At 36.7% G+C, this 21,379-nt stretch overlaps 2 protein-coding genes across 3 annotated transcripts in view; both read left to right on the top strand.

Annotated features, from left to right (window-relative positions):
- Nucleotides 1-12,099, top strand: part of LOC124366307 — a 117,651-nt gene extending 105,552 nt beyond the window's left edge. For both annotated transcript variants that reach the window (XM_046822749.1, XM_046822748.1), the window contains 7 exons: nt 50-156; nt 243-458; nt 1,535-1,625; nt 8,725-8,778; nt 10,006-10,125; nt 11,531-11,652; nt 11,974-12,099. In XM_046822749.1, coding sequence (XP_046678705.1) covers nt 50-156; nt 243-458; nt 1,535-1,625; nt 8,725-8,778; nt 10,006-10,125; nt 11,531-11,652; nt 11,974-12,058 — 795 coding nt within the window. In that variant the 3' untranslated portion in view covers nt 12,059-12,099. The remainder of the gene's footprint in view (nt 1-49; nt 157-242; nt 459-1,534; nt 1,626-8,724; nt 8,779-10,005; nt 10,126-11,530; nt 11,653-11,973) is intronic.
- A 2,720-nt stretch (nt 12,100-14,819) lies between these two features.
- The window catches only part of LOC124366306, a 42,389-nt gene continuing 35,829 nt past the window's right edge, over nt 14,820-21,379 (top strand). The window contains exons 1-5 of the mRNA XM_046822747.1: nt 14,820-15,049; nt 15,740-15,836; nt 15,914-16,006; nt 19,081-19,140; nt 20,633-20,713. Coding sequence (XP_046678703.1) covers nt 14,883-15,049; nt 15,740-15,836; nt 15,914-16,006; nt 19,081-19,140; nt 20,633-20,713 — 498 coding nt within the window. The 5' untranslated portion in view covers nt 14,820-14,882. The remainder of the gene's footprint in view (nt 15,050-15,739; nt 15,837-15,913; nt 16,007-19,080; nt 19,141-20,632; nt 20,714-21,379) is intronic.

The following is a 21,379-nucleotide window of genomic DNA, read 5'->3' as shown; positions in this document are numbered from 1 at the left end:
TAAGAGAACAAAACAAAATCACTGAATCCTTGTTCCTCTTGTTTACTAGGAAGGGAAACCCTCTGAGCTGGTGCATGGACGTAGGCCAGGCAGCTACAACTTCCACGATGGGAATGGGTTTTACTACAAGACACATATGACTACTGACCGACACAGGTTTGTCCTCAGAAATTGTAACATACTTAGATCATCAACAGAATAGTGAGGTAGCAGACAGAGATCTAACAGTGAAGTGGGTGCAGGTACCTGAACTGCGTGATGCATGGTTGTAAGGCACGTGCTTACATGCACAAGGATCGGGACAATGCTCCAATTTTCCCACGACCTACGTCCTGTGAACACAACCACCGGCCTGACTTTACTTACAAGAACTTCACCTACTTCCTGGAGAAGTGCAAGACCCGTGCTCTCGAGGAGGAGACCCCCATCAAGCAGATCTACGAGGAGGAGACTGCTCTGTGAGTCACCCAAACACTGACATTTCTTTATGTGTTGTATTCTTAATTTTTATATCATGCTTTGTGTTCATCATTTAAAATTAATATACCAATTCATAATGAACAAAGCAGATTGTTTCTTTATAAAAGTAATGTATTGGTCGATATTTTTTAGTTGGATTTAAATCTATTACAAATAAGTTTTATACATTTGGTGTGTATGTTGTGGTTTATATTTATAAATTTAAGTACTTTTAGATAATAAGAATAATTTTGGACGAAGCAGGATTTTTCCTGTTATTTGCCATTGTGTCAGTGATACACAAAATCATCACATAATCACAATAAAAGTTCATCTAGAATGAAGCAATAATAAAAAAGGCAAACTCCTGTTTCCTGTTCTGCTGACATCTTGTTTCTGCCATTTTACTATTGGCCTCTGATCAATTCTTAATGGGTGGTCATTTAATGCAGACCTATTGTGACCTGTATTCTGTTGTTCAGTTATAATAATTAGTATGTTGTTTTTATTAAGTACATTTTCTAGAGGTAATGTTGATGAATTTGACACACAATATAGTTGTTGTGATTTCGGACTTGTGCATTTCATAATGCTCTGGTACGATTTGTTTACTTTAATCAAGACTCTAGTTAAGTTTTAGGTTTGTTACTCACTCAAGTAAGAGGTCAGATTACAAATCTCAAAACACAGTGTTACTGATTTCATTTATCACTGATTACAAATGTACAGAAAAATCCTGTTTCCTTCACAGTCCTTCCATCATTAAAAACAAACTTTTATATGGAAGAATAATTTTATTGTGATTTTTGTAAAAACCAAAAATGTTTGATAATATACAGTGATAAGCGTTATACAGGACGTTTAAAAAGACTGTTACAAAATAATGTTAATTTATTTGCAGACGAAGAGTAAGAAAATCATGAAAACTGCATAAAACAATTTGTTGCATTAATAAGTTTTAATATATATTGCAAAAGCTTTTAATATACACTACAAATGCGTGATATGAGTTACTCCACAAATGTCCAGCCGATACTGTTTTGCTTGAACTAAACCAGCTGATTGTTATTTCCAGAGATCCAGTATCTGCTGGGAAAATATCAAAAATAAACTTGATCCAAAGAATGTCACGAATCCGGGCTGGTTTCACAGGAACCAAGTCAATGGTAAGTGATACTGTTCTTGCACTTAGCTTCTACTGTATTATGAAATTAAAATGGCTGATTAATGGAATATCAGTCATCTAGGAGCTACTTTTTGTGTAAAAAAAGTATAAAAAATCTGCAATCCATAGTTTACCTTGGACTTGCCAAAAAACATTTGACGGTGATGTGCCAGCTTTTTACAACACAAATTTGTATTCCCATTGCCTTTGAAAAAACCTTATCATACAATCCTCAGGCTGGTGGAAGGGTCATGTCATGCTAGAAGTGTGTAGTTAAAGGAAGTGCGATTCCATTAGCTGTGACCAGTGTAATGTGAAGATGCTGCAGTGCACATTCGTATAAGGGGGGATCGTAAAATTAGGTTCCTAAAACTAGCATAATATATAAAGCATAACATATATAAAGAGCATAAATAAGACTTGAAGGCAAAATCCGATAATATATGCATGTGGGGGTGGGAGCTCTGCTCAGCTGGGTACACTACCAAGATCCACTACCAAGGACATCCGAGACGGGACTCTCAACTGCCACTACCACCAGGTGTGAAATTCATGCTGTATTATGTTTTTTAAATGCAGAAAGATTTTACCTATAAATATTTATTACCGAACAAAGTTTATGGAAAAAATTACAGCTACTCTTCAATATGTATTCTAGTGGTGTAAGGAAATTCACTCAGAGTTGATTGGAAATTCAGAATAGATAGTGGAGCAAAAGAGTCTTAGTTTCAAACGAATTTCTTGAAATCCAAAAAAAGGTCTGCAACAAAGAAGCTTAAAATGAACTCTTTACATCATTTCTACATCAGAGACACCTTGACTACAAAATATTAGAAAATAGTGTAATGTAGGTGAAGAGGTATTTTCATTGTATCAACAGGTGCACAATTGAGTGCTCTATGATGTTTGTGACACAATCTCATGTCACGAGATCACAAGGTCCATCATTGCTGTCATATGTGGAAAACTGTGCTGTCACAATGTGTGCATGCTTTGGATACCTTCAATATTCCTAAAAGACCACTACTAGAAATATTTTATGTTTTGGTTAATAATTTCTTAGACAATACAAAAATAATGAAGTTGTTGCATTGCATGGTTAAGGGTGATAAAATGAGGTTTATTTTAGCTCTGGAAATCAAGCAACTACACACCTTTGCTGAAGTCAAAGAATTAAAAAAAATTGCAGTCCGCTTTAGCCATCTTTTGGAACATGAAAGGGCTATTGTTGGCCAACATATCTCCAAGGTCAACAACATACTTGAGATATTATGACATACAGCGAAAACTAAATTCGAGTGATCCAGGATCACTAAATAGAAAGATTGACTAAAGGTTTGATTTTTTCTTACGATGGAACTTGATCCCTCCTCTCTCTCGTGAAACCCAAAAACTGTTGACTGAATTTGGCAGAACTGCCTCTCTAAGGCTCAAACCTAGACTCATCTGACTATCCTTCTTTCCCAAAATTAAAGGAACATCTTGATGTCCTATACTTTTTGACGGATGATGAATTGACAATAGACAATAGACAATAGACAAAAAATTCCTTTATTAACATGCTCATTGAGAACAGTTATTAGCGTCATAGTAAACACTACAAGTGTTTTTTTTACAAAATATAAAGTTTTGTAATGATATAAAAAGATTACATTGTAAAATTTAAATGTCAAATACTCTTTGAAAAAATTCTTCTATGGAGTAGAAGGGGCGGTCAGCAAGCCATTTGTGTAGTGGCTGGTTTGAGTTCATTCTCTCCTTTGTCTCTCAGCTCTGATGGCAGGTGGTTGTGAAGCTTCCTCCCGATGTATGTAGGCTTTCTTTTCGAACTGTGACAGTCGGTGGGCTGGAAGGTCATACAAAGTAGTGTCTCTGAGGTTGTACTGATGAACTTCACCCCGCTTTGGTAGGCCCTCTCTTACTGTGTGCATCACAGTTTCTTGAATGTATAGTGATACGATAGTGAGGATCTTGTGGGTTCTAAAGGCTTCTCTACAGCTGTTGGTGGTTTGCAGTCCTGCAAGTGTTCTGACTGCGGTTTTTGTTTTTTGAGAACCCTTTGAATCTGACCAGCTGATGTTCCTCCCCATGCTACTAAACCATATCTTATGTGAGCCTCAAACAAAGCGAAATAAGCAGCTCTTGTAGTTGTTTCATCAGTAGAAGCTTTGATGTTTTTAATTGCATAGAGGCTGGAACTTAACTTCCCACAGAGTTTGTCTACATGAGAAGTCCAGGATAAGTTTTTTATCCAGAGTTTATGCCCAAAAACTTGACTTCGTCATTCATTGCAACATCTGGTATACATGGCACACATTCAGATTCAGATCTCCTTCCAAAAGCTATTTGGGCAGTTTTGGTAGTGTTTACTGCTAAGTCATTGTTATGACAGTAACTGATAGGGTCATGTTGAGGGATAGGTAGGATGTGATTGCCATATTTTCAGTTGAGGTTTCACTAAACATCAAGGTTGTGTCGTCACATACATCAAGGTTAAGCATGCATCACCAATGTATTGAGTAAGTCGTTAGTGAAAAGGATGAAGAGTACTGGTCCAAGAACAGATCCTTGGGGGACACCTCGGTTTACAGGTAGGAGACTAGATCTTACATAATTGGATATTCCATTTTCTGTTTTGCTTAGCTCAACCAGTTGTTTTCGTCCTCCAAGGTAACTTTGGAACCAATTTTTAGCTGTTCCTGCTACTCCTAAGTTTTCCAGTTTCCGGATGATGAGATCATGGCTAAGACAGTCAAACGCTTTACTAAAGTCTAGGAAAATTCCAGTAGTTAAATTCCCTTCTTCAATACTATCTATAAGAGACTCTACCATTTTTATTATTGCAGTGGTGGTAGACCTGCCTTTAGTAAAGCCATGTTGACAGTTTGTCAGTAGATTATGTTTTTCGCAGTGGTCCAGTAGCCTTCTGAGAACAATTCTTTCGCACAGTTTTGAGAAAGTGGATACAAGAGAGATAGGTCTATAATTACTGGGATCTAAGTAGCTTCCATTTTTATATTTTGGATACACTTTTGATAGTTTTTAGAGCTGAAGGAAATTTACCACTTCTGAAAGACTTATTGAATATGTCGACGAGGGGCAGTGCAAGTTCTTCAGGGCAAAATTTGAGTATTTTTGAAGAAATCTCATCTAAACTGATGAGTTTTTTGATTTGAGGTTGTTAATGATTGTTCTGACTTCATTTTCATTTGTTTCTCGAAGGTTTATGAGCTGTTGAAGTGTTGGCTGTACAGGTGGTAAAAAAGTTCTTATTATTCCATTATTTTTTTCTAACGTTTTTTCAGCTATGTGTAAAAAGTGAGAGTTTAGATGGTCTGCTACTTCTACAGAGTTGTCAATGATTTTTCCATTAACTTCTAGCTTTATTTCGTTCACTGACTTTCCTTTCTTGGACCATGTTGTGTTTATAACTTCCCACATAGCCTTGGATTTATTGTCGGCACGGGCAATCTGATGCCGCTTGTTTTCTGAGGAGTTTCAGGTCGTAGGTCATAGTTTTTTTTACATCTTATTGATCTCTTCCTTGTCATCAATAGATCCTGTCATTTTCATATTTACTAAGGGCTATCAGGTATCTGTCCTTTAGTCTATTGGCTTCTTGGTCAGCAAAATATTTAGGTTTTAGTTTATGGCGTGTTTTAAATTTCCTCTGAGGGCATGCTGCATCCATGGCAAGTCGTAGAGTAGAGCTCAATCTTTCAAAAGCTTCGTCAGCATCTTCAGTTTGCAGAATGTTTGACCAGTTCTCTTTCCCCAAGTATGCATTTGAGCTCTTGAAGATTTTTTCTTCTGAGGCAGCGACTCATTCTGAGTGGATTATCCTGTATTACTGCGAAGTTGACCTCACAGCTTTGGGCAGTATGGTCTGAGATGCCAGCATGGATAACCTTTGTGTCAAGCTTCTTCAGTGTCAATATTAGAACAAATCCAGTCGATAGAGGATTGTGTAGTTGGGGTAATTCTGGTCGCTGGAAAGTTGTACCCTCTTGCTGTTATGAGAGGCCAGAGTCTCATCTAATAAAGTACTTCTTCTGTCAGGATTTAAAAATGTCAACGTTTATGTCCCCCATTATGACCAGAGGATAGTAGTCTATTCTTGTACTAGTGATTATATTAGACACTGTTTCTAGCGCTAAATCAAAATCTCCGTTAGGAGATCTGTATGTACCAAGAATGTGGATAACTGATTGTTTAAGCCTGATTTTGATCAGAGCAGCCTCAAGCGTAATCTCTCTGCAGAACTGGACAACAATAAGTTCTTTCTGTATGCCTCACAAGGTTTTTGTCAAACATAGATAGCAACCCCACCTTTCCTATGTTCTGTTCTACAGAAGTGGGCCTTGAGATAGTATCCTGTGATTACGGTGTTTTCTATTTGGTCTCGTTTAAGACCATGCTCTGTCTGAATTAGTACGTTTGGCTTAATTTTTTGAACTAGATGTTGAAGTCTATTAATTTTATTTGAAATTTCTTGTGTGTTTTGATGCAGAATGAGGAGACTTGATGGATTTTTAAAAAATATTTTTGTGTGATGATCCTGGAATCTCTCTGCTGTGCTACACTAATATTTTGTTCCAGAATATTTTTGTTTGTATCTTTTCTTTTTTTGATGATTCTCTTCTAAAAAATGAGAGTTTGGAATGGACATTAACAAGTTTATTTGGTGATAAAAAAGGTGATCCTGCAATGTTGCTGGAGTCACTGTCATAATTGTCATATTCGGTAGTATTGGGACAGTTCTTCAGTTGGAGTTTGACTTTGGTTGTGCAGTTTTTTTGACGGAGTTTGTCTGATTTCTCCCTGTTGTTGCATTAGTCGAGAGTTTTATTGTTGGATCTTGACGGGTTTTCCCAGGCTGATTTTGGTTAGATGTGATTTTACTGGCTAGATTTTTATTAAAAAATTCTTCTATGCTTTCATTTTGTCTCGGAGTTTAGCAGAAGTAGGGGGGAGTTTGTCTATCTTATTAGTGTTATTAGAGATCAAAGGCATGGATTCCTTATTGGTTTCCGAGCTCTGTTGAGTAGATATGCTGGTATCATACATGGTTGTATAGATTGTGGGGTTGGGTTTTGAGGTTTTCATTTTTTGAACTTGTAAGGAAATACTAAATTTGTTTTGGATTTTCTTAGCATTATTTGTTCCCCAAAAGGTTTTTTAAGAGGGGTACGGCAAGGTGTAGAATTCTTTGTTTTCCCCACTGTTTTTTTACTAATGTTTTGTCCTTCTTGTCTGCCAGATTTTTCACCTCTGCTTCCAAAATTTTGAGTTTTTCTTCAAATAAATTCTGATTTTTCCTTAGAAGTCCTATTTCTGTGGAAAAGAGAGGAAGGGTTGAATTTATGAGTTGGTGTTATGTTCTGTTTGGGATTCAGCGTTTTTCATCAACTTTTTCCTCTTTATAACTTAAGTTTTGCCTATTTGAGAGTTTTCTTTTCAAATTTATAATTTCCTTATCGAGTTCATTTATTTTTAATTCAATATTTATTGAGAAGTTCTGCTTGCTTTCTGTCATGGTCTTCAAAAATACTTTGCACTTTGAGAAGATTTTCTTTATCCCTGATTCCTTGTGATTCCAGTTCAGCATTTTTTTCTTGAAGTTTTTCCATGGCAAACATATATTTTTTCTTCACAGTTTTCTAATTCTTCAATTTTGGCCTCCATGTTGGTCAGCTTACTACTTAGTTTGGTATTTTGTGATTTTAAAAAATTGTTCTCGTCTAACAATGCAGAACCAATTTTAGCAGCTGCAAGTAAGTTGTCTTCAGTATTTTCTGGGTTAAGTTCCATAATACTTTGTTCAAGTTCTTGGATTGAAGAGTTAGAGCTATTTAATTTCCATTTGTACAGGGAGTTGCGTTTTCGGACTACATATCTGTGAGGAGCTGCATTTCTTGCACATCCAGTTTGTGTAGAGTCTTTTTTTGAGAGATCTTCAATTCCTTACTTGATAGGTTGACACAGTCTGCATGGTACCATGTTTTACAATTGCCATTACAAAATATTCCTTTATAATCTGACCCCTATTGTACAAATTCCACAAGGATATATTGCATTTTAAATTCCACAGTCTCTACAGACTGTTTGTGTTTGTGAAATATATTAACACATACACATATACATGTATATGGTCAAATAGTAGTAAGGTTAAAAATGATAAAATTTCAGTTTTTTTTTTATTTTATTTTTTTTTTTTTCTTGAGAGTTTGGCTGATTTTCAAAGTTTAAATCAAAAAATTCCACAGATTGTCAAGGATAATATTAGTGCTCTTGTATAGGGAGATTATATAGAGAGAACTGAAGGCCATTCAGTTCCTGATAGAACTGACAACAGAATTGTATATCATGGGAATATAAACATTGGATTATTGTCTACTGAATGCTTGAATATAAATTACCACTTAAAACAAATGGCAGAAATTTAAAATTTTAAAATTAAGCATGTTACAATTTTAATGAGTTGAACAATGTTGTCTATTAAGAAAAAGCCTCATTTTGCAATATCTCCTCATATTTGTATTAGATCATGTGCTGTAGTATTATAATTAAAATTATGTGTCATAATGTCTTTGTTTCTATCATGAATCGTAGAATTTCATATTATTTCAACAGACATCTCAATAAAGACTTCAAATGTGCTTGGTACTTTTAGCAATGTGTAAGGTAAAAGAAAACTAAAGGGTTACAATATTAGTAACTAATTCCAAATAGTGTTAATATGGTAATAATTACTGTTAAGTATCAGTACTATTTTGTGCTATAAGAAGTTTTGTTCTAAAAACATTGGTGATAAAACTCTAATTTATATCTAACATATTGATTAACTAAATTTCTTCAGATATTGTTGAATGTTGCCTGTTTTGGTTACAAAATCTTTCACTTTCTTAATAAAAACAATTCAAAAGTATGCACAGTTTCTCAAAACTTGGTGTCCTAAAAGTTTGAAGCTTACAGGTTCTGTTCTCAGTGTACGTAAGCATATAATTTTCTCAGTTAATGTCTCTTATTGTAATGATTATTTAAGTAAAGAAACCTAAAGTTGAGTGATTATAAATTAAAAATGCTATAACATTTTTCAGCCACCCACTCAGATTTTGCTTGATCCGGCTGAGGAGGCAAGGAAAGATGGACAGGTGAGTCCAATCATAGTTCTTTGATCATATTTCAATTTTTCAAATGGACTGTACAAGGTCTGTAAAAAAGAATGCCAGGGTTCTGAACGGCTATTACTTAAATACTATTTAAGACAACTCAACGATTTAAACATCAAATGGAAGTTGGAAAAACTAAGTTTTGTTTCCCTGTAGCATGGGAGAAAACGTTGATCTTGGCTTGTGCAGTGGCAGTCAGCTATTGTGACTGATGCGCCTTGTGCCAGTCGTGAGTACGATGTTCATGGTACAACATAAGACACAATACAATCTGTGGTATGCAGAATTGAAATCTATTGTTAGTGTGCAGTATCGGTTTCGAATTATGTATCAAGGTCAAAATTCACCAGATGATAATCCAATTCGTCGCTGGTTTAACCAGTTTCGTGACACAGGAAGTGCATTGAAAAGCCATTCAACTGGCATTTTAGAAGCTTGAAGTATTAATGTTTTATGAATAACCTCTTGGGCTCTCAATTTGAGTATATTTAACTAAAAAACTTCGTCAGACAATCAGTTTTTTTCAAGCTTTCGTTGCAAGATTGTCAGATTTCTTTGATTTTGTCATCACTTGTTTTTAGCCAGCTAGTTAACTGTTAAACTGGTTAAACCAGTGACGGAATTGCTTTATCATCTGCTGAATTTTGACCTTGATGTGTAACTGGAAACTGACGCTGCACACTAAGAATCAATTTCAATTGATCTGTGGGGAGGGGTCTGTTAAACCCTTTAGTTAAACTGTTTTACTTAATACAGTTTTTACACTCAAATCAAATTTGTATTAGTGATGGTCAAGGTTTGTGACATCTAGATTAAATACTAAATTATATATCGTTATTAAAAAAATATAAATGGAAACCTTGAATTCATGTTTTTAACATTGATTTGTAATTGCTTGAAAGGAACTTCGTCAAAAAGCTTTTTAAGTCTTAAATATAATTATTTCAGTAGTTCCTAAATTTGAATAATCATAGCCCAGAATTTGTCTAGTATGTTTGGGTCAATTATGCACACTAAAAAATCTCTGGTTATGATTTAATTAAGGAACTTGGAAGAAAGAATTTTAGGAATTACAATGCTATTTTATTAAATTGCATTATTGATTATATATATATATATATATATATATATATATATATATATATATATATATATATATATATATATAAAATATTATATTATTTTGTGAAACAGAATTTTATGTTTTAGTCAAAGCTGTCAGAGTTTTTGATGGACCCTTCTGACATTCATAAGGAGGACTTCACTGATTTTGAAGATAACAGTCAAAATGAGCAAACTACTTTCAAAAGTGAGGCGAAGGGTGGAAAGGTAAGTAACTGTTGTAGTGGAGGAAGGGGTCAAAAGCCTTGTAGACTCGTGTATGTATGGTTAAATATAGGCAGTCAATGGTTTGAAAGAGTCTTTCGGTTTCCAATAATTGAATTTTTGATGTTTTAAAAACTTAAAAGAACCACCAAGCCTCACCTAAATAGCAGGCTGAAATAAGTCGCATTAATGAGAAGATTAGTATTTTGCCATTACTAATAGTTTTTTTAACCCTCTGACTGATAATAAGAAACTCCCAGAATGATACACCGGTTTTTGTCTTTGTAAAGCAAAAAAATGTGCAAAAAATACGTGCTTAATGGTAAAAAATATATGAAAATAAGTAATACGTGTTATATATAAATTTGTTTGTTAGAAACCAGAGAAAATGTTAAAATAATACAAATATACACTTGCTTGAGTATTGTTTCTTTTATCTGTACATAAATTAAAAAATGTGTATTTTAAATTTTTTGTTTTCTAAGTTTCTTTTCATGTAACTTTCACATGACTTGAGGTAGTAAGATATTGTAAATGAACAAAATATACAGTTTTGTAGTGAACAAAAGGATTATAACATATATATATATATATATATATATATATATATATATATATATATATACTTATTTACAACACAAAACAGTTTTTGGATAAAAATGTAAAGTATGTACTACTTTTTTTGGCAGTACGCATCAATTTGGTGTTTGATGAATTCTTTGGCCAAGAGAAATATCAGATAATGATGAATTTTTTCACTGTTACTATCAATTTTCACAACCAAACTCTTAATAATCATCCAGACTACCTGAAAACAAATCTGATAAGAAATATCATCCTGCACTTCATTTGCCGATATGTCACTTTCATCATCAGAAATAATATTTTCATCATCTAATAGTTCACGTATATCACTTGAACAACAAGGATCGGCCATTTCACAACATAACAATAAATTATAAACAATTATCCTACATAATAACCTAGCAACAGTAGTAACAAAGATCGTCAAGGCTGTGCAGCACGTCACCAGCTGCATAGTCCGTTAGCTGTATGCTGTACGGTATTTGGATCGATATCAGCTGACGAGTAATATTACGAATATAAAATGAATTGATATTCATAAGTAGAGGATTCGACTGGTGCAAGTTATGTCTTTAAATTGTTTTAGCCTCGGAATTTACACCAAGTTGGACTAGTCGGCTCTGGTTCCTGACAAGATTGGAGGGTCAGTAAACTAACCTGGTTGGTCTTGTACAAATCTGGGAGAGTGTAAATTTTATGTTGGTCTCAGGTAGACATGCTGTTGGTAACAGACAATGGTCTCTTTCTAATTAGGAATGACAAATGTAGATTTTTAATGAGAGTGCAGTTTTAAAGATGATACATGTTGGTAACACTGTTGCAGATAGGAGAACATGGCAGCACACCCCAGTCAGAAGTATTGCCTGGTTTACGCCCCAACTCCAGCATGTACCATGATCTCCAAGGACACTATTTCATTTTCAACGCACTCAAAGAAAATAAAAGGTAACTCTTCTGTAAAGTCAATTTTAAAATTTCAGCACAATTTTATTTCTTTGATAGACAAAACTACAAAAAGGGATCAGTTCTGTACAGTACGTACATGAAATATGGCTGAGGAAGTGACATGTTTTTTTAGATGTATAAAAACATAATTTTCCTAAGTAATACTAAATGCAGTCATTATTTTACCCATTTCGTGATCAGTCTATTTGTTTATGTCGAGTTTGAGCCTCCATGTGGGTTTGCAATGGCGGCTCCGTACACAACCACCGACTTCCGTCGCAAGAACTAGTGATATGAGAAAGACTACCCGACATGTTGCAGGTACCTCCGTTGTATTGAGCCAACATGTCGAGTGCGAGCCTCCATGCGGCTGTACGATGGAGCTCCGATAGTTCTGCAGCGGTGACTCCGTACACAACCACCGAGCCGACTTCCGGCACAAGAACTAGTGATATGTGAAAGACTACCCGACATGTTGCAGGTACCTCCGTTGTATTGAGCCAAACATGTCGGAGTGCGAGCCCTCCATGCGGCTGTACGATGGAGCTCCGATAGTCTGCAGCAGTGACTCCGTACACACAACCACGAGCCGACTTCCGGCACAAGAACTAGTGATAAGTGAAAGACTACCCGACATGTTGCAGGTACCTCCGTTGTATTGAGCCAACATGTCGAGTGCGAGCCTCCATGCGGCTGTACGATGGAGCTCCGATAGTCTGCAGCAGTGACCTCCGTACACAACCACCGACTTCCGTCGCAAGAACTAGTGATTATGAAAAGACTACCCGACATGTTGCAGGTACCTCCGTTGTATTGAGCCAACATGTCGAGTGCGAGCCTCCATGCGGCTGTACGATGGAGCTCCCGATAGTCTGCAGCAGTGACTTCCGTACACAACCACCGACTTCCGTCGCAAGAACTAGTGATTATGAGAAAGACTACCCGACATGTTGCAGGTACCTCCGTTGTATTGAGCCAACATGTCGAGTGCGAGCCTCCATGCGGCTGTACGATGGAGCTCCGATAGTCTGCAAGCAGTGACTCCGTACACAACCACCGAGCCGACTTCCGGCACAAGAACTAGTGATATGTGAAAGACCTACCCCGACATGTTGCAGGTACCTCCGTTGTATTGAGCCAACATGTCGAGTGCGAGCCTCCATGCGGCTGTACGATGGAGCTCCGATAGTCTGCAGCAGTGACTCCGTACACAACCACCGTGCCGACTTCCGGCACAAGAACTAGTGATATGTGAAAGACTACCCGACATGTTGCAGGTACCTCCGTTGTATTGAGCCAACATGTCGAGTGCGAGCCTCCATGCGGCTGTACGATGGAGCTCCGATAGTCTGCAGCAGTGACTCCGTACACACAACCACCGAGCCGACTTCGGCACAAGAACTAGTGATATGTGAAAGACTACCCGACATGTTGCAGGTACCTCCGTTGTATTGAGCCAACATGTCGAGTGCGAGCCTCCATGCGGCTGTACGATGGAGCCCGATAGTCTGCAGCAGTGACTCCGTACACAACCACCGAGCCGACTTCCGGCACAAGAACTAGAACTGATATGTGAAAGACACCCGACATGTTGCAGGTTACCTCCGTTGTATTGAGCCAACATGTCGAGTGCGAGCCTCCATGCGGCTGTACGATGGAGCTCCGATAGTCTGCAGCAGCAGTGACTCCGTACACAACCACCGACTTCCGTCGCAAGAACTAGTGATATGTGAAAGACTACCCGACATGTTGCAGGTACCTCCGTTGTATTGAGCCAACATGTCGAGTGCGAGCCTCCATGCGGCTGTTACGATGGAGCTCCGATAGTCTGCAGCAGTGACTCCGTTACACAACCACCGAGCCGACTTCCGGCGCAAGAACTAGTGATATGTGAAAGACTACCCGACATGTTGCAGGGTACCTCCGTTGTATTGAGCCAACATGTCGAGTGCGAGCCTCCATGCGGCTGTACGATGGAGCTCCGATAGTCTGCAGCAGTGAACTCCGTACACAACCACCCGACTTCCGTCGCAAAGAACTAGTGATATGTGAAAGACTACCCGACATGTTGCATGGTACCTCCGTTGTATTGAGCCAACATGTCGAGTGCGAGCCTCCATGCGGCTGTACGATGGAGCTCCGATAGTCTGCAGCAGTGACTTCCGTACACAACCACCGAGCCGACTTCCGGCACAAGAACTAGTGATATGTGAAAGGAACCTACCCGACATGTTGCAGGTACCTCCGTTGTATTGAGCCAACATGTCGAGTGCGAGCCTCCATGCGGCTGTACGATGGAGCTCCGATATTCTGCAGCAGTGACTCCGTACACAACCACTGACTTCCGTCGCAAGAACTAGTGATATGTGAAAGACTACCCGACATGTTGCAGGTACCTCCGTTGTATTGAGCCAATATGTCGAGTGCGAGCCTCCATGCGGCTGTACGATGGAGCTCCGATAGTCTGCAGCAGTGACTCCGTACACAACCACCGGCCGACTTCCGTCGCAAGAGAACTAGTGATATGTGAAAGACTACCCGACATGTTGCAGGTACCTCCGTTGTATTGACCAACATGTCGAGTGCGAGCCTCCATGCGGCTGTACGATGGAGCTCCGATAGTCTGCAGCAGTGACTCCGTACACAACCACCGAGCCGACTTCCGGCACAAGAACTAGTGATATGTGAAAGACTACCCGACATGTTGCAGGTACCTCCGTTGTATTGAGCCAACATGTCGAGTGCGAGCCTCCATGCGGCTGTACGATGGAGCTCCGATAGTCTGCAGCAGTGACTCCGTACACAACCACCGAGCCGACTTCCGTCGCAAGAACTAGTGATATGTGAAAGACTACCCGACATGTTGCAGGTACCTCCGTTGTATTGAGCCAACATGTCGAGTGCGAGCCTCCATGCGGCTGTACGATGGAGCTCCGATAGTCTGCAGCAGTGACTCCGTACACAACCACCGAGCCGACTTCCGGCACAAGAACTAGTGATATGTGAAAGACTACCCGACATGTTGCAGGTACCTCCGTTGTATTGAGCCAACATGTCGAGTGCGAGCCTCCATGCGGCTGTACGATGGAGCTCCGATAGTCTGCAGCAGTGACTCCGTACACAACCACCGGGCCGACTTCCGGCACAAGAACTAGTGATATGTGAAAGACTACCCGACATGTTGCAGGTACCTCCGTTGTATTGAGCCAACATGTCGAGTGCGAGCCTCCATGCGGCTGTACGATGGAGCTCCGATAGTCTGCAGCAGTGACTCCGTACACAACCACCGGGCCGACTTCCGGCGCAAGAACTTTGTCCTGTTTCTGCAACACTGTAAGCAGCGAGCTCTCGAGGAGACCACCAACATCCAAGACATTTACGCTGAAGAGGCTAAGAGGTGATGTTTCAACCTATCTGTTGACTAGGTGTCAGCAATGCAATAAGATGTTGTAGTCTAGGATGAGTGCAACATATACATGTATTATTCATTACCAATTGACCAACATAAACAAGAGATCTTGTTTAAAATAAAAGTCTTATTTTAAGAAACATACAAATGGATTTTACTAACAGATCTGAACATATAAAGTTTATTATTAGGGTATGAAAAACTGTTACTTAACTTCTGTAAAACTTAATATTACGTCGAAACTATTCATTGTCATTAACTTGTTTTAGATACTCAATTGGTGTTACTATTACATTTTTGTTGTAATGTAACCTAATGACTAGAATGTTTTCATTTTTTTGTTATTTTCATGTATTTATTTAAAATTCCGGTTTGAATATTTTTTTAATGTGTCCATTTATTTTTGAAAACCTACCTTGTTTCTCATTAACCCTGAAAGATTTGTATAGAAAGAGGATCTTCTTGACAAGTATAAGTGAACAATAATTTTTAGGGTAAATCTTATTTGACGATAACATGGTAGTAGTGGATAAATCCTCAGATGGTAATGAAATTGATACTTAATTAGTGCATTTTTCACTCTTATTCAAATTGTAAATATTAGTGTACTATGGGATTAAAAAAGGGTATCTTGACGTGAATTACTGTGGTGAAATAACATTGTCGGTTGTGCCACAGGGATCCTGTGTCTGCCGCCATGATCTCCAGTTACAACCTGATACAACGGATGATGCGGGCCAGGAAGCACACTACCAAGTACTACCCTACAGTCGAGGTACTTGACTACTCTTATTACGTTGTTTAAGTAACTTTACATCGGTAGATTCTTACGTTTGCTATCTCTGACCTCAGGACCAGTCAGAGTTTGTGCAGGCTTGTACCTCGACTCACACATCTACCGAGGTCCCTCCCAGTGAACTGGTGAACGAGGACTCGTGCTCTCAGGTACTAAATTTGAATCTAATTTTTGTTATCTATCATATCAAACATTTGTAGTGCATATTAACTCTTTGACATCAAATTCATATGATTGTTCTCTAATATTGCCAGGCCACAAATGTGGCCATGGGATGTTCTCTGCCTCAGATCGGTGATTTATGACCACATCTTTCCCACGCCCAGTGGCCCTTGCTGTTGTGCCATTCAGCTCGCCGGGCCACTAAGTGTGGCCTACTATATTGCACAGTTATTAAATTCGATCCTCATCCAGTTGTGGCTGGAAAGTGCTGCAATCTCTCGGCCAAATAAGTATCTAAATTAATATTTCTCTCTTTGCAGCACATACAACCCACACATCGCTCAGATTAATTTATTTTTCCAACTGTCAGTGTCACTGTAGCTGCGATGGTGTATCCTATATATTTATTAAAATACTAGTGCATTTGGCGGAGAAGAAGCTCAAAATATGGAAACGAGATAACATTCTGTTAATACTAGAGACCTAAGTGAGACGGATTGTATTTTTATCCTGGAAGTAAAAATACTTTTAAAACAGATCAACCTATAGCTTAAATTGCATATTACTTGTTTAGTTTAAAATCAAATAATAGATAACCACTTGATAAAATTTAAACGTTAAAGCTAATAAACTTTGTAAATTATTTGGGAATTAAATTTAAATCTTAGTAATTAAAAGAGCTGAAGATCAAATAATGCCATTTGAATCCGAGTAAAAGTGAAGTACATGGTAGCGCAAGTGCTATGTGTTGACACAGAACTCAGCCGGCCACTATGAGAGGCCTGGCAAGCTGAGAGGAAAACCACATGAGACTAAATCTGAGCTGAACGAGAGGAGAATTTAGGCCACATTTGTGGCCTCCCGATCACATAGAGTTAATATTTTTGTAATGTACATTATAGCTTATTAATATAACAAATTGTTTGGAGTTTCATGATTTCGTCTGCAAATTAATTAACCTTATTTTTGCACATTTATTTTTGAAAATCCCGGTATTTTGTTTTCAAATAAGATATATAGTTTTACTGAGATAAACTTTGTATGAAGTAGAAAGTGTTTTCATGGCTAATAAATGTTAAATATAGCTCTCCTTTGTACATACTTTAGTGAATAATTTGTAAACATATCACGTAAATAAATAATAATAATATCACAGCTATACAGGGGTGCTGAAAAGTCCCGGGACGGTCTAATAACTTTTGAACTAATTACAATATAAGAACCAAAATTTACATCAAGCTTTTGCTCATATAAAACTATTATTTTATGTATTTCACCATGATATCCTGCTTATGGGGGACGTCCCGCTAGGGGTTGGTGAAAATTCTTAAATAGAAGCATAGGTCGAGTCGTACATCAAATTAAAGCTCTTTTAATTAGAAACATTTTGGCGAAAATCTGACGTAAAACAGTTGACGCATTACAAAATGGCGGACACTCAAAGATTATAAAATACAGAATTTTTCAAATGCAAACATTCTGGTTGTTGGAGAAAACTGAGACACTTAATTTTTTTATTTTACTTCAAATCACTTACCAAATCAGTTACAACAAATGTTCAAAGTGTTTGCCTTCAGTTTGCTGACAATATCCCAATCGATTGTAGAACGCTGATATCGCATTGTTTATCTGGAAATTCCTTATCAGCAGGTAAGGTTATTACCTTCCTTATCTGGAAGGTAATCAGCTGGAGCAAACAAGACCAAAAAGACAACAATGAAATTGCCAGCTGACAGATACAGTTGTTTTATCAACTCAGTCACTTAGAAGTCTTCAAGCCCTAATTTTGCAAGTAGTTTCAGTAGTGCTAGTTTATTTTGCTATGGCGCTTTCCGAGAGAGAAAGAATAACTTTATTAATGATGCGCGGGTTTGGTGACCGTATTAGATCATGTGATGAGGTAAGGCATCTGTTTAATGAAAATATCTGGTTTCAGCAAGATGGAGCCCCCTCCACATTATGGCGTACATGTAAGACATTTTTTAGACAATGTCTTTCCACATAAGTGGATTGGTAGAAGGGGAACAGTAGAATGGCCTGCCCTTTCTCCAGATTTGTCCCCTTTAGACTACTTCTTTTGGGGCTACCTCAAAGAAAAAGTGTTTAAAACAAAACCTCAAAATTTGGATGAGTTGAGAAACCGTATTGTAAGAGAAGCTCAGGGTGTTCCTGTCCAAGCTTTAAACAATGCGATATCAGCGTTCTACAATCAATTGGGATATTGTCAGCAAACTGAAGGCAAACACTTTGAACATTTGTTATAACTGTTTTGGTAAGTGATTTGAAGTAAAATAAAAGATTAAGTGTCTCAGTTTTCTCTAACAACCAGAATGTTTGCATTTGAAAAATTCTGTATTTTATAATCTTTGAGTGTCCGCCATTTTGTAATGCGTCAACTGTTTTTACGTCAAATTTTCGCCAAAATGTTTCTAATTAAAAGAGCTTTAATTTGATGTACGACTCGACCTATGCTTCTATTTAAGAATTTTCACCAACCCCTAGCGGGACGTCCCCCATAAGCAGGATATCATGGTGAAATACATAAAATAATAGTTTTATATGAGCAAAAGCTTGATGTAAATTTTGGTTCTTATATTGTAATTAGTTCAAAAGTTATTAGACCGTCCCGGGACTTTTCAGCATCCCTGTATATGTAGAGGTATAGACATAGAAAACATTTTGAGTACCGTACATCTAGATCCCATATAAGTAAATCTTTATTGACAGGATGGCAAAATAAGATGATTTGGGCAAAATTAAAAATTTTGTATAATATGCTTTTAAGTGATTCTGTAGTCATCCTGATTGTAAAGTTAATTTCAATGTGTGAAAAGCTGCTTATGAATTCACCATTAACCAAGCATCATAATTTCAACCTTATTTACACTTTTGTGAATACTAAAATTTAAGTTTTTTCTGTGACAAAACTGTAGTTTAAAAAGTTGTGTCTTTTGCTACATCATAAAAAGTGAATAATCTTGTATAAATAACCTACTGATAATTTTACTCCAGTTTTATATCCAGATTTAGTTGACTAACTGAATAATTATTTAAATTTCAGGATGTCGACATCTGTGATAACATTCAGGCTGAGACAGTGTTTGGTGAATCTTCAGATGAGGTGTGTCTAAAGTCTACTGGTGTAATTTATTTTATATCGTTTGTTTGACTCTGTAAATGAATAAACGTGATTTTAAAAAGCCAGTGCCATATTCTAGGTTCCTTGTTAGTGATAAATTGAGATAAAGCTAAGTGTAGCTGAGAGGTTCTATACAATCACAGAACAGAGAACAGACAGAACGACAGCCTCACCAGTAAAAGGAGGTTGATTGAATACTCGCTGAAGTCACGGCATGTGATTTGTTTCCTAGTTCAGATCGACTAGTGTTCAATCCAAAACTTTTTCCAACAAAATGTAGTCATAGCTGAGTGTTGTTTAATTATTTATATCACATCATTACCAATAAATTATTAAGGAATAGATAATTTTTTATTTATAACCATCTTAACTGATGAATAGATCATATTTATATAGACTTGCATGAGTAGCAGTTGTTATTAAAATACTGTACTCCATATTGTGTATTATAATTCAACTCAAGTAGTCAATTATGATTTAAGTTTAAAATATCCTTTAGTCAGAAGAAAGGTAGATTCCAAAAGGTCATGGACAGATCAGGAACAATCTGTTTTTAAAATACTCAAGTTGGAGTCCCACAAGGCTCTGTTTTGGGTACATTCTTGTTTGTAGTTGCAGTAAATGATTGTGATTTCAATACTCCATGCAAATCAATGTTATTCAGCCCAATATTATGACAATCAATACACAAATGTTTAAGTAAATAAACAAACAAATAAACAGAACATGTTTAAATTAAATTAAAACTAAAGGTAAAAACCAAATGATTACTAAAATCTTAACATACTGATATCAAAAACCAAAAACATGGTAACTCAACTTTTCTTTCTCAATACTCAACATTTAAATAGTCTATTTTAGAAAATGAAAGTAGTCCAAGAATGGTTTAATTGATTGTCATCATATTGTGCTTAATTTGTAAGCAACTTTATAAATTTTCATTTTTGATCAAAGTTTTATTGTATCAACTTCTCAATATTTATAGTTTATGTAATACATTAAGTGACATGTAATTTACTTTGTCTATTGCCATGTGCTTAACTGCAATTAAATTCTTTATTTGGTTTTAATATAAATGCAATGTTTTTTTAAAACACTAGAATATATTAAAATATAATATTTTTATTACTTAACGGTAAAAATTTAGGGATTGAATAAAAATTATGAAATTTGGCTTTAAATTGGCTTTTTGAAAACTTATTGTTCAAATTTTATGCCTAAAAGTATTTTTATGTGTGTTTGCTACGATACAATATGGTAAATATATTTTTAACCGGTATCGTGTGGAATATGAATGAACATTTAGTATCTAAAAGTATAGATTATAAAAGTATATCTAAAAGCGTAGAAATATGTATACTTTATACTTGGTTGTGTCAAAAATAAAAAGATTATACACAGTTAAAATATTGAAATTGTGAAATAAAGGAAGTTTGTGAATATTCTAATAGTAGAATTACCATTCATGTTTTAGGACCAGGATCAGGAATCGGAAGCCATAGAGAAAGCCATCAGCCAACTTGTTCATGAGCCTGAAGATGAAAAGAAGTTAAAGGTTTGTTGTATTTTGTACAAAAGTCTTTCTTTACAAAATGGACAATAATATGTTATTAATCTGGGATCATAAAAATGTTGTAAAATAACCTAATTTCTGCCCCTTACAAAGTACAGGATAAGGATGGTCTTACCTTTATGGTCGCACAACATTCTGGAAGTTTATCCTTCTTGTCAGTAGTGAGATATTGAGTAGGAATATTGTGTTCCAACTCAGCACATCTTCAGCCAGAACAGAAGATAACAGAGAAATCACTGATTTTAAATTTTTGAAATATCCACAGCCGCCAATATAAAATCGTCAACCTTTCCTTGCTGTCTATTTTATATATTTGTTATATTTACAAACAATACTACATTTACCAAAAACATTTACTACATAGACTGTTTTTAGTTATAAATGTATACATACATATGTTAGTTTAATTTGTATGAGGTTAAGTGGTAGAGAGGACTTTATAGTCCTAACTTCGCCTCTAATAAAGTCATTTTTCATTTCATTTTACCCAATATGCCCAGTTCATCTTTCTAGTTATTCAATAAGACTTTAGGAGAGGGAGGAAGTTAATGGGATATTTACGTCTGGCAGTTGTTCTTGAATATGTCAAGCAAAGGAAAGTATTATGTGTGATGTAACTTATCATCTGGTATTTTATCACTTCCATTC

The sequence above is a fragment of the Homalodisca vitripennis genome, chromosome 7 (assembly GCF_021130785.1).
Source record: "Homalodisca vitripennis isolate AUS2020 chromosome 7, UT_GWSS_2.1, whole genome shotgun sequence".
Lineage (NCBI taxonomy): Eukaryota > Metazoa > Arthropoda > Insecta > Hemiptera > Cicadellidae > Homalodisca > Homalodisca vitripennis.
The sequence above is the reverse complement of the archived record's forward strand: the minus strand, read 5'-3'. Positions and strand labels throughout refer to the sequence as shown.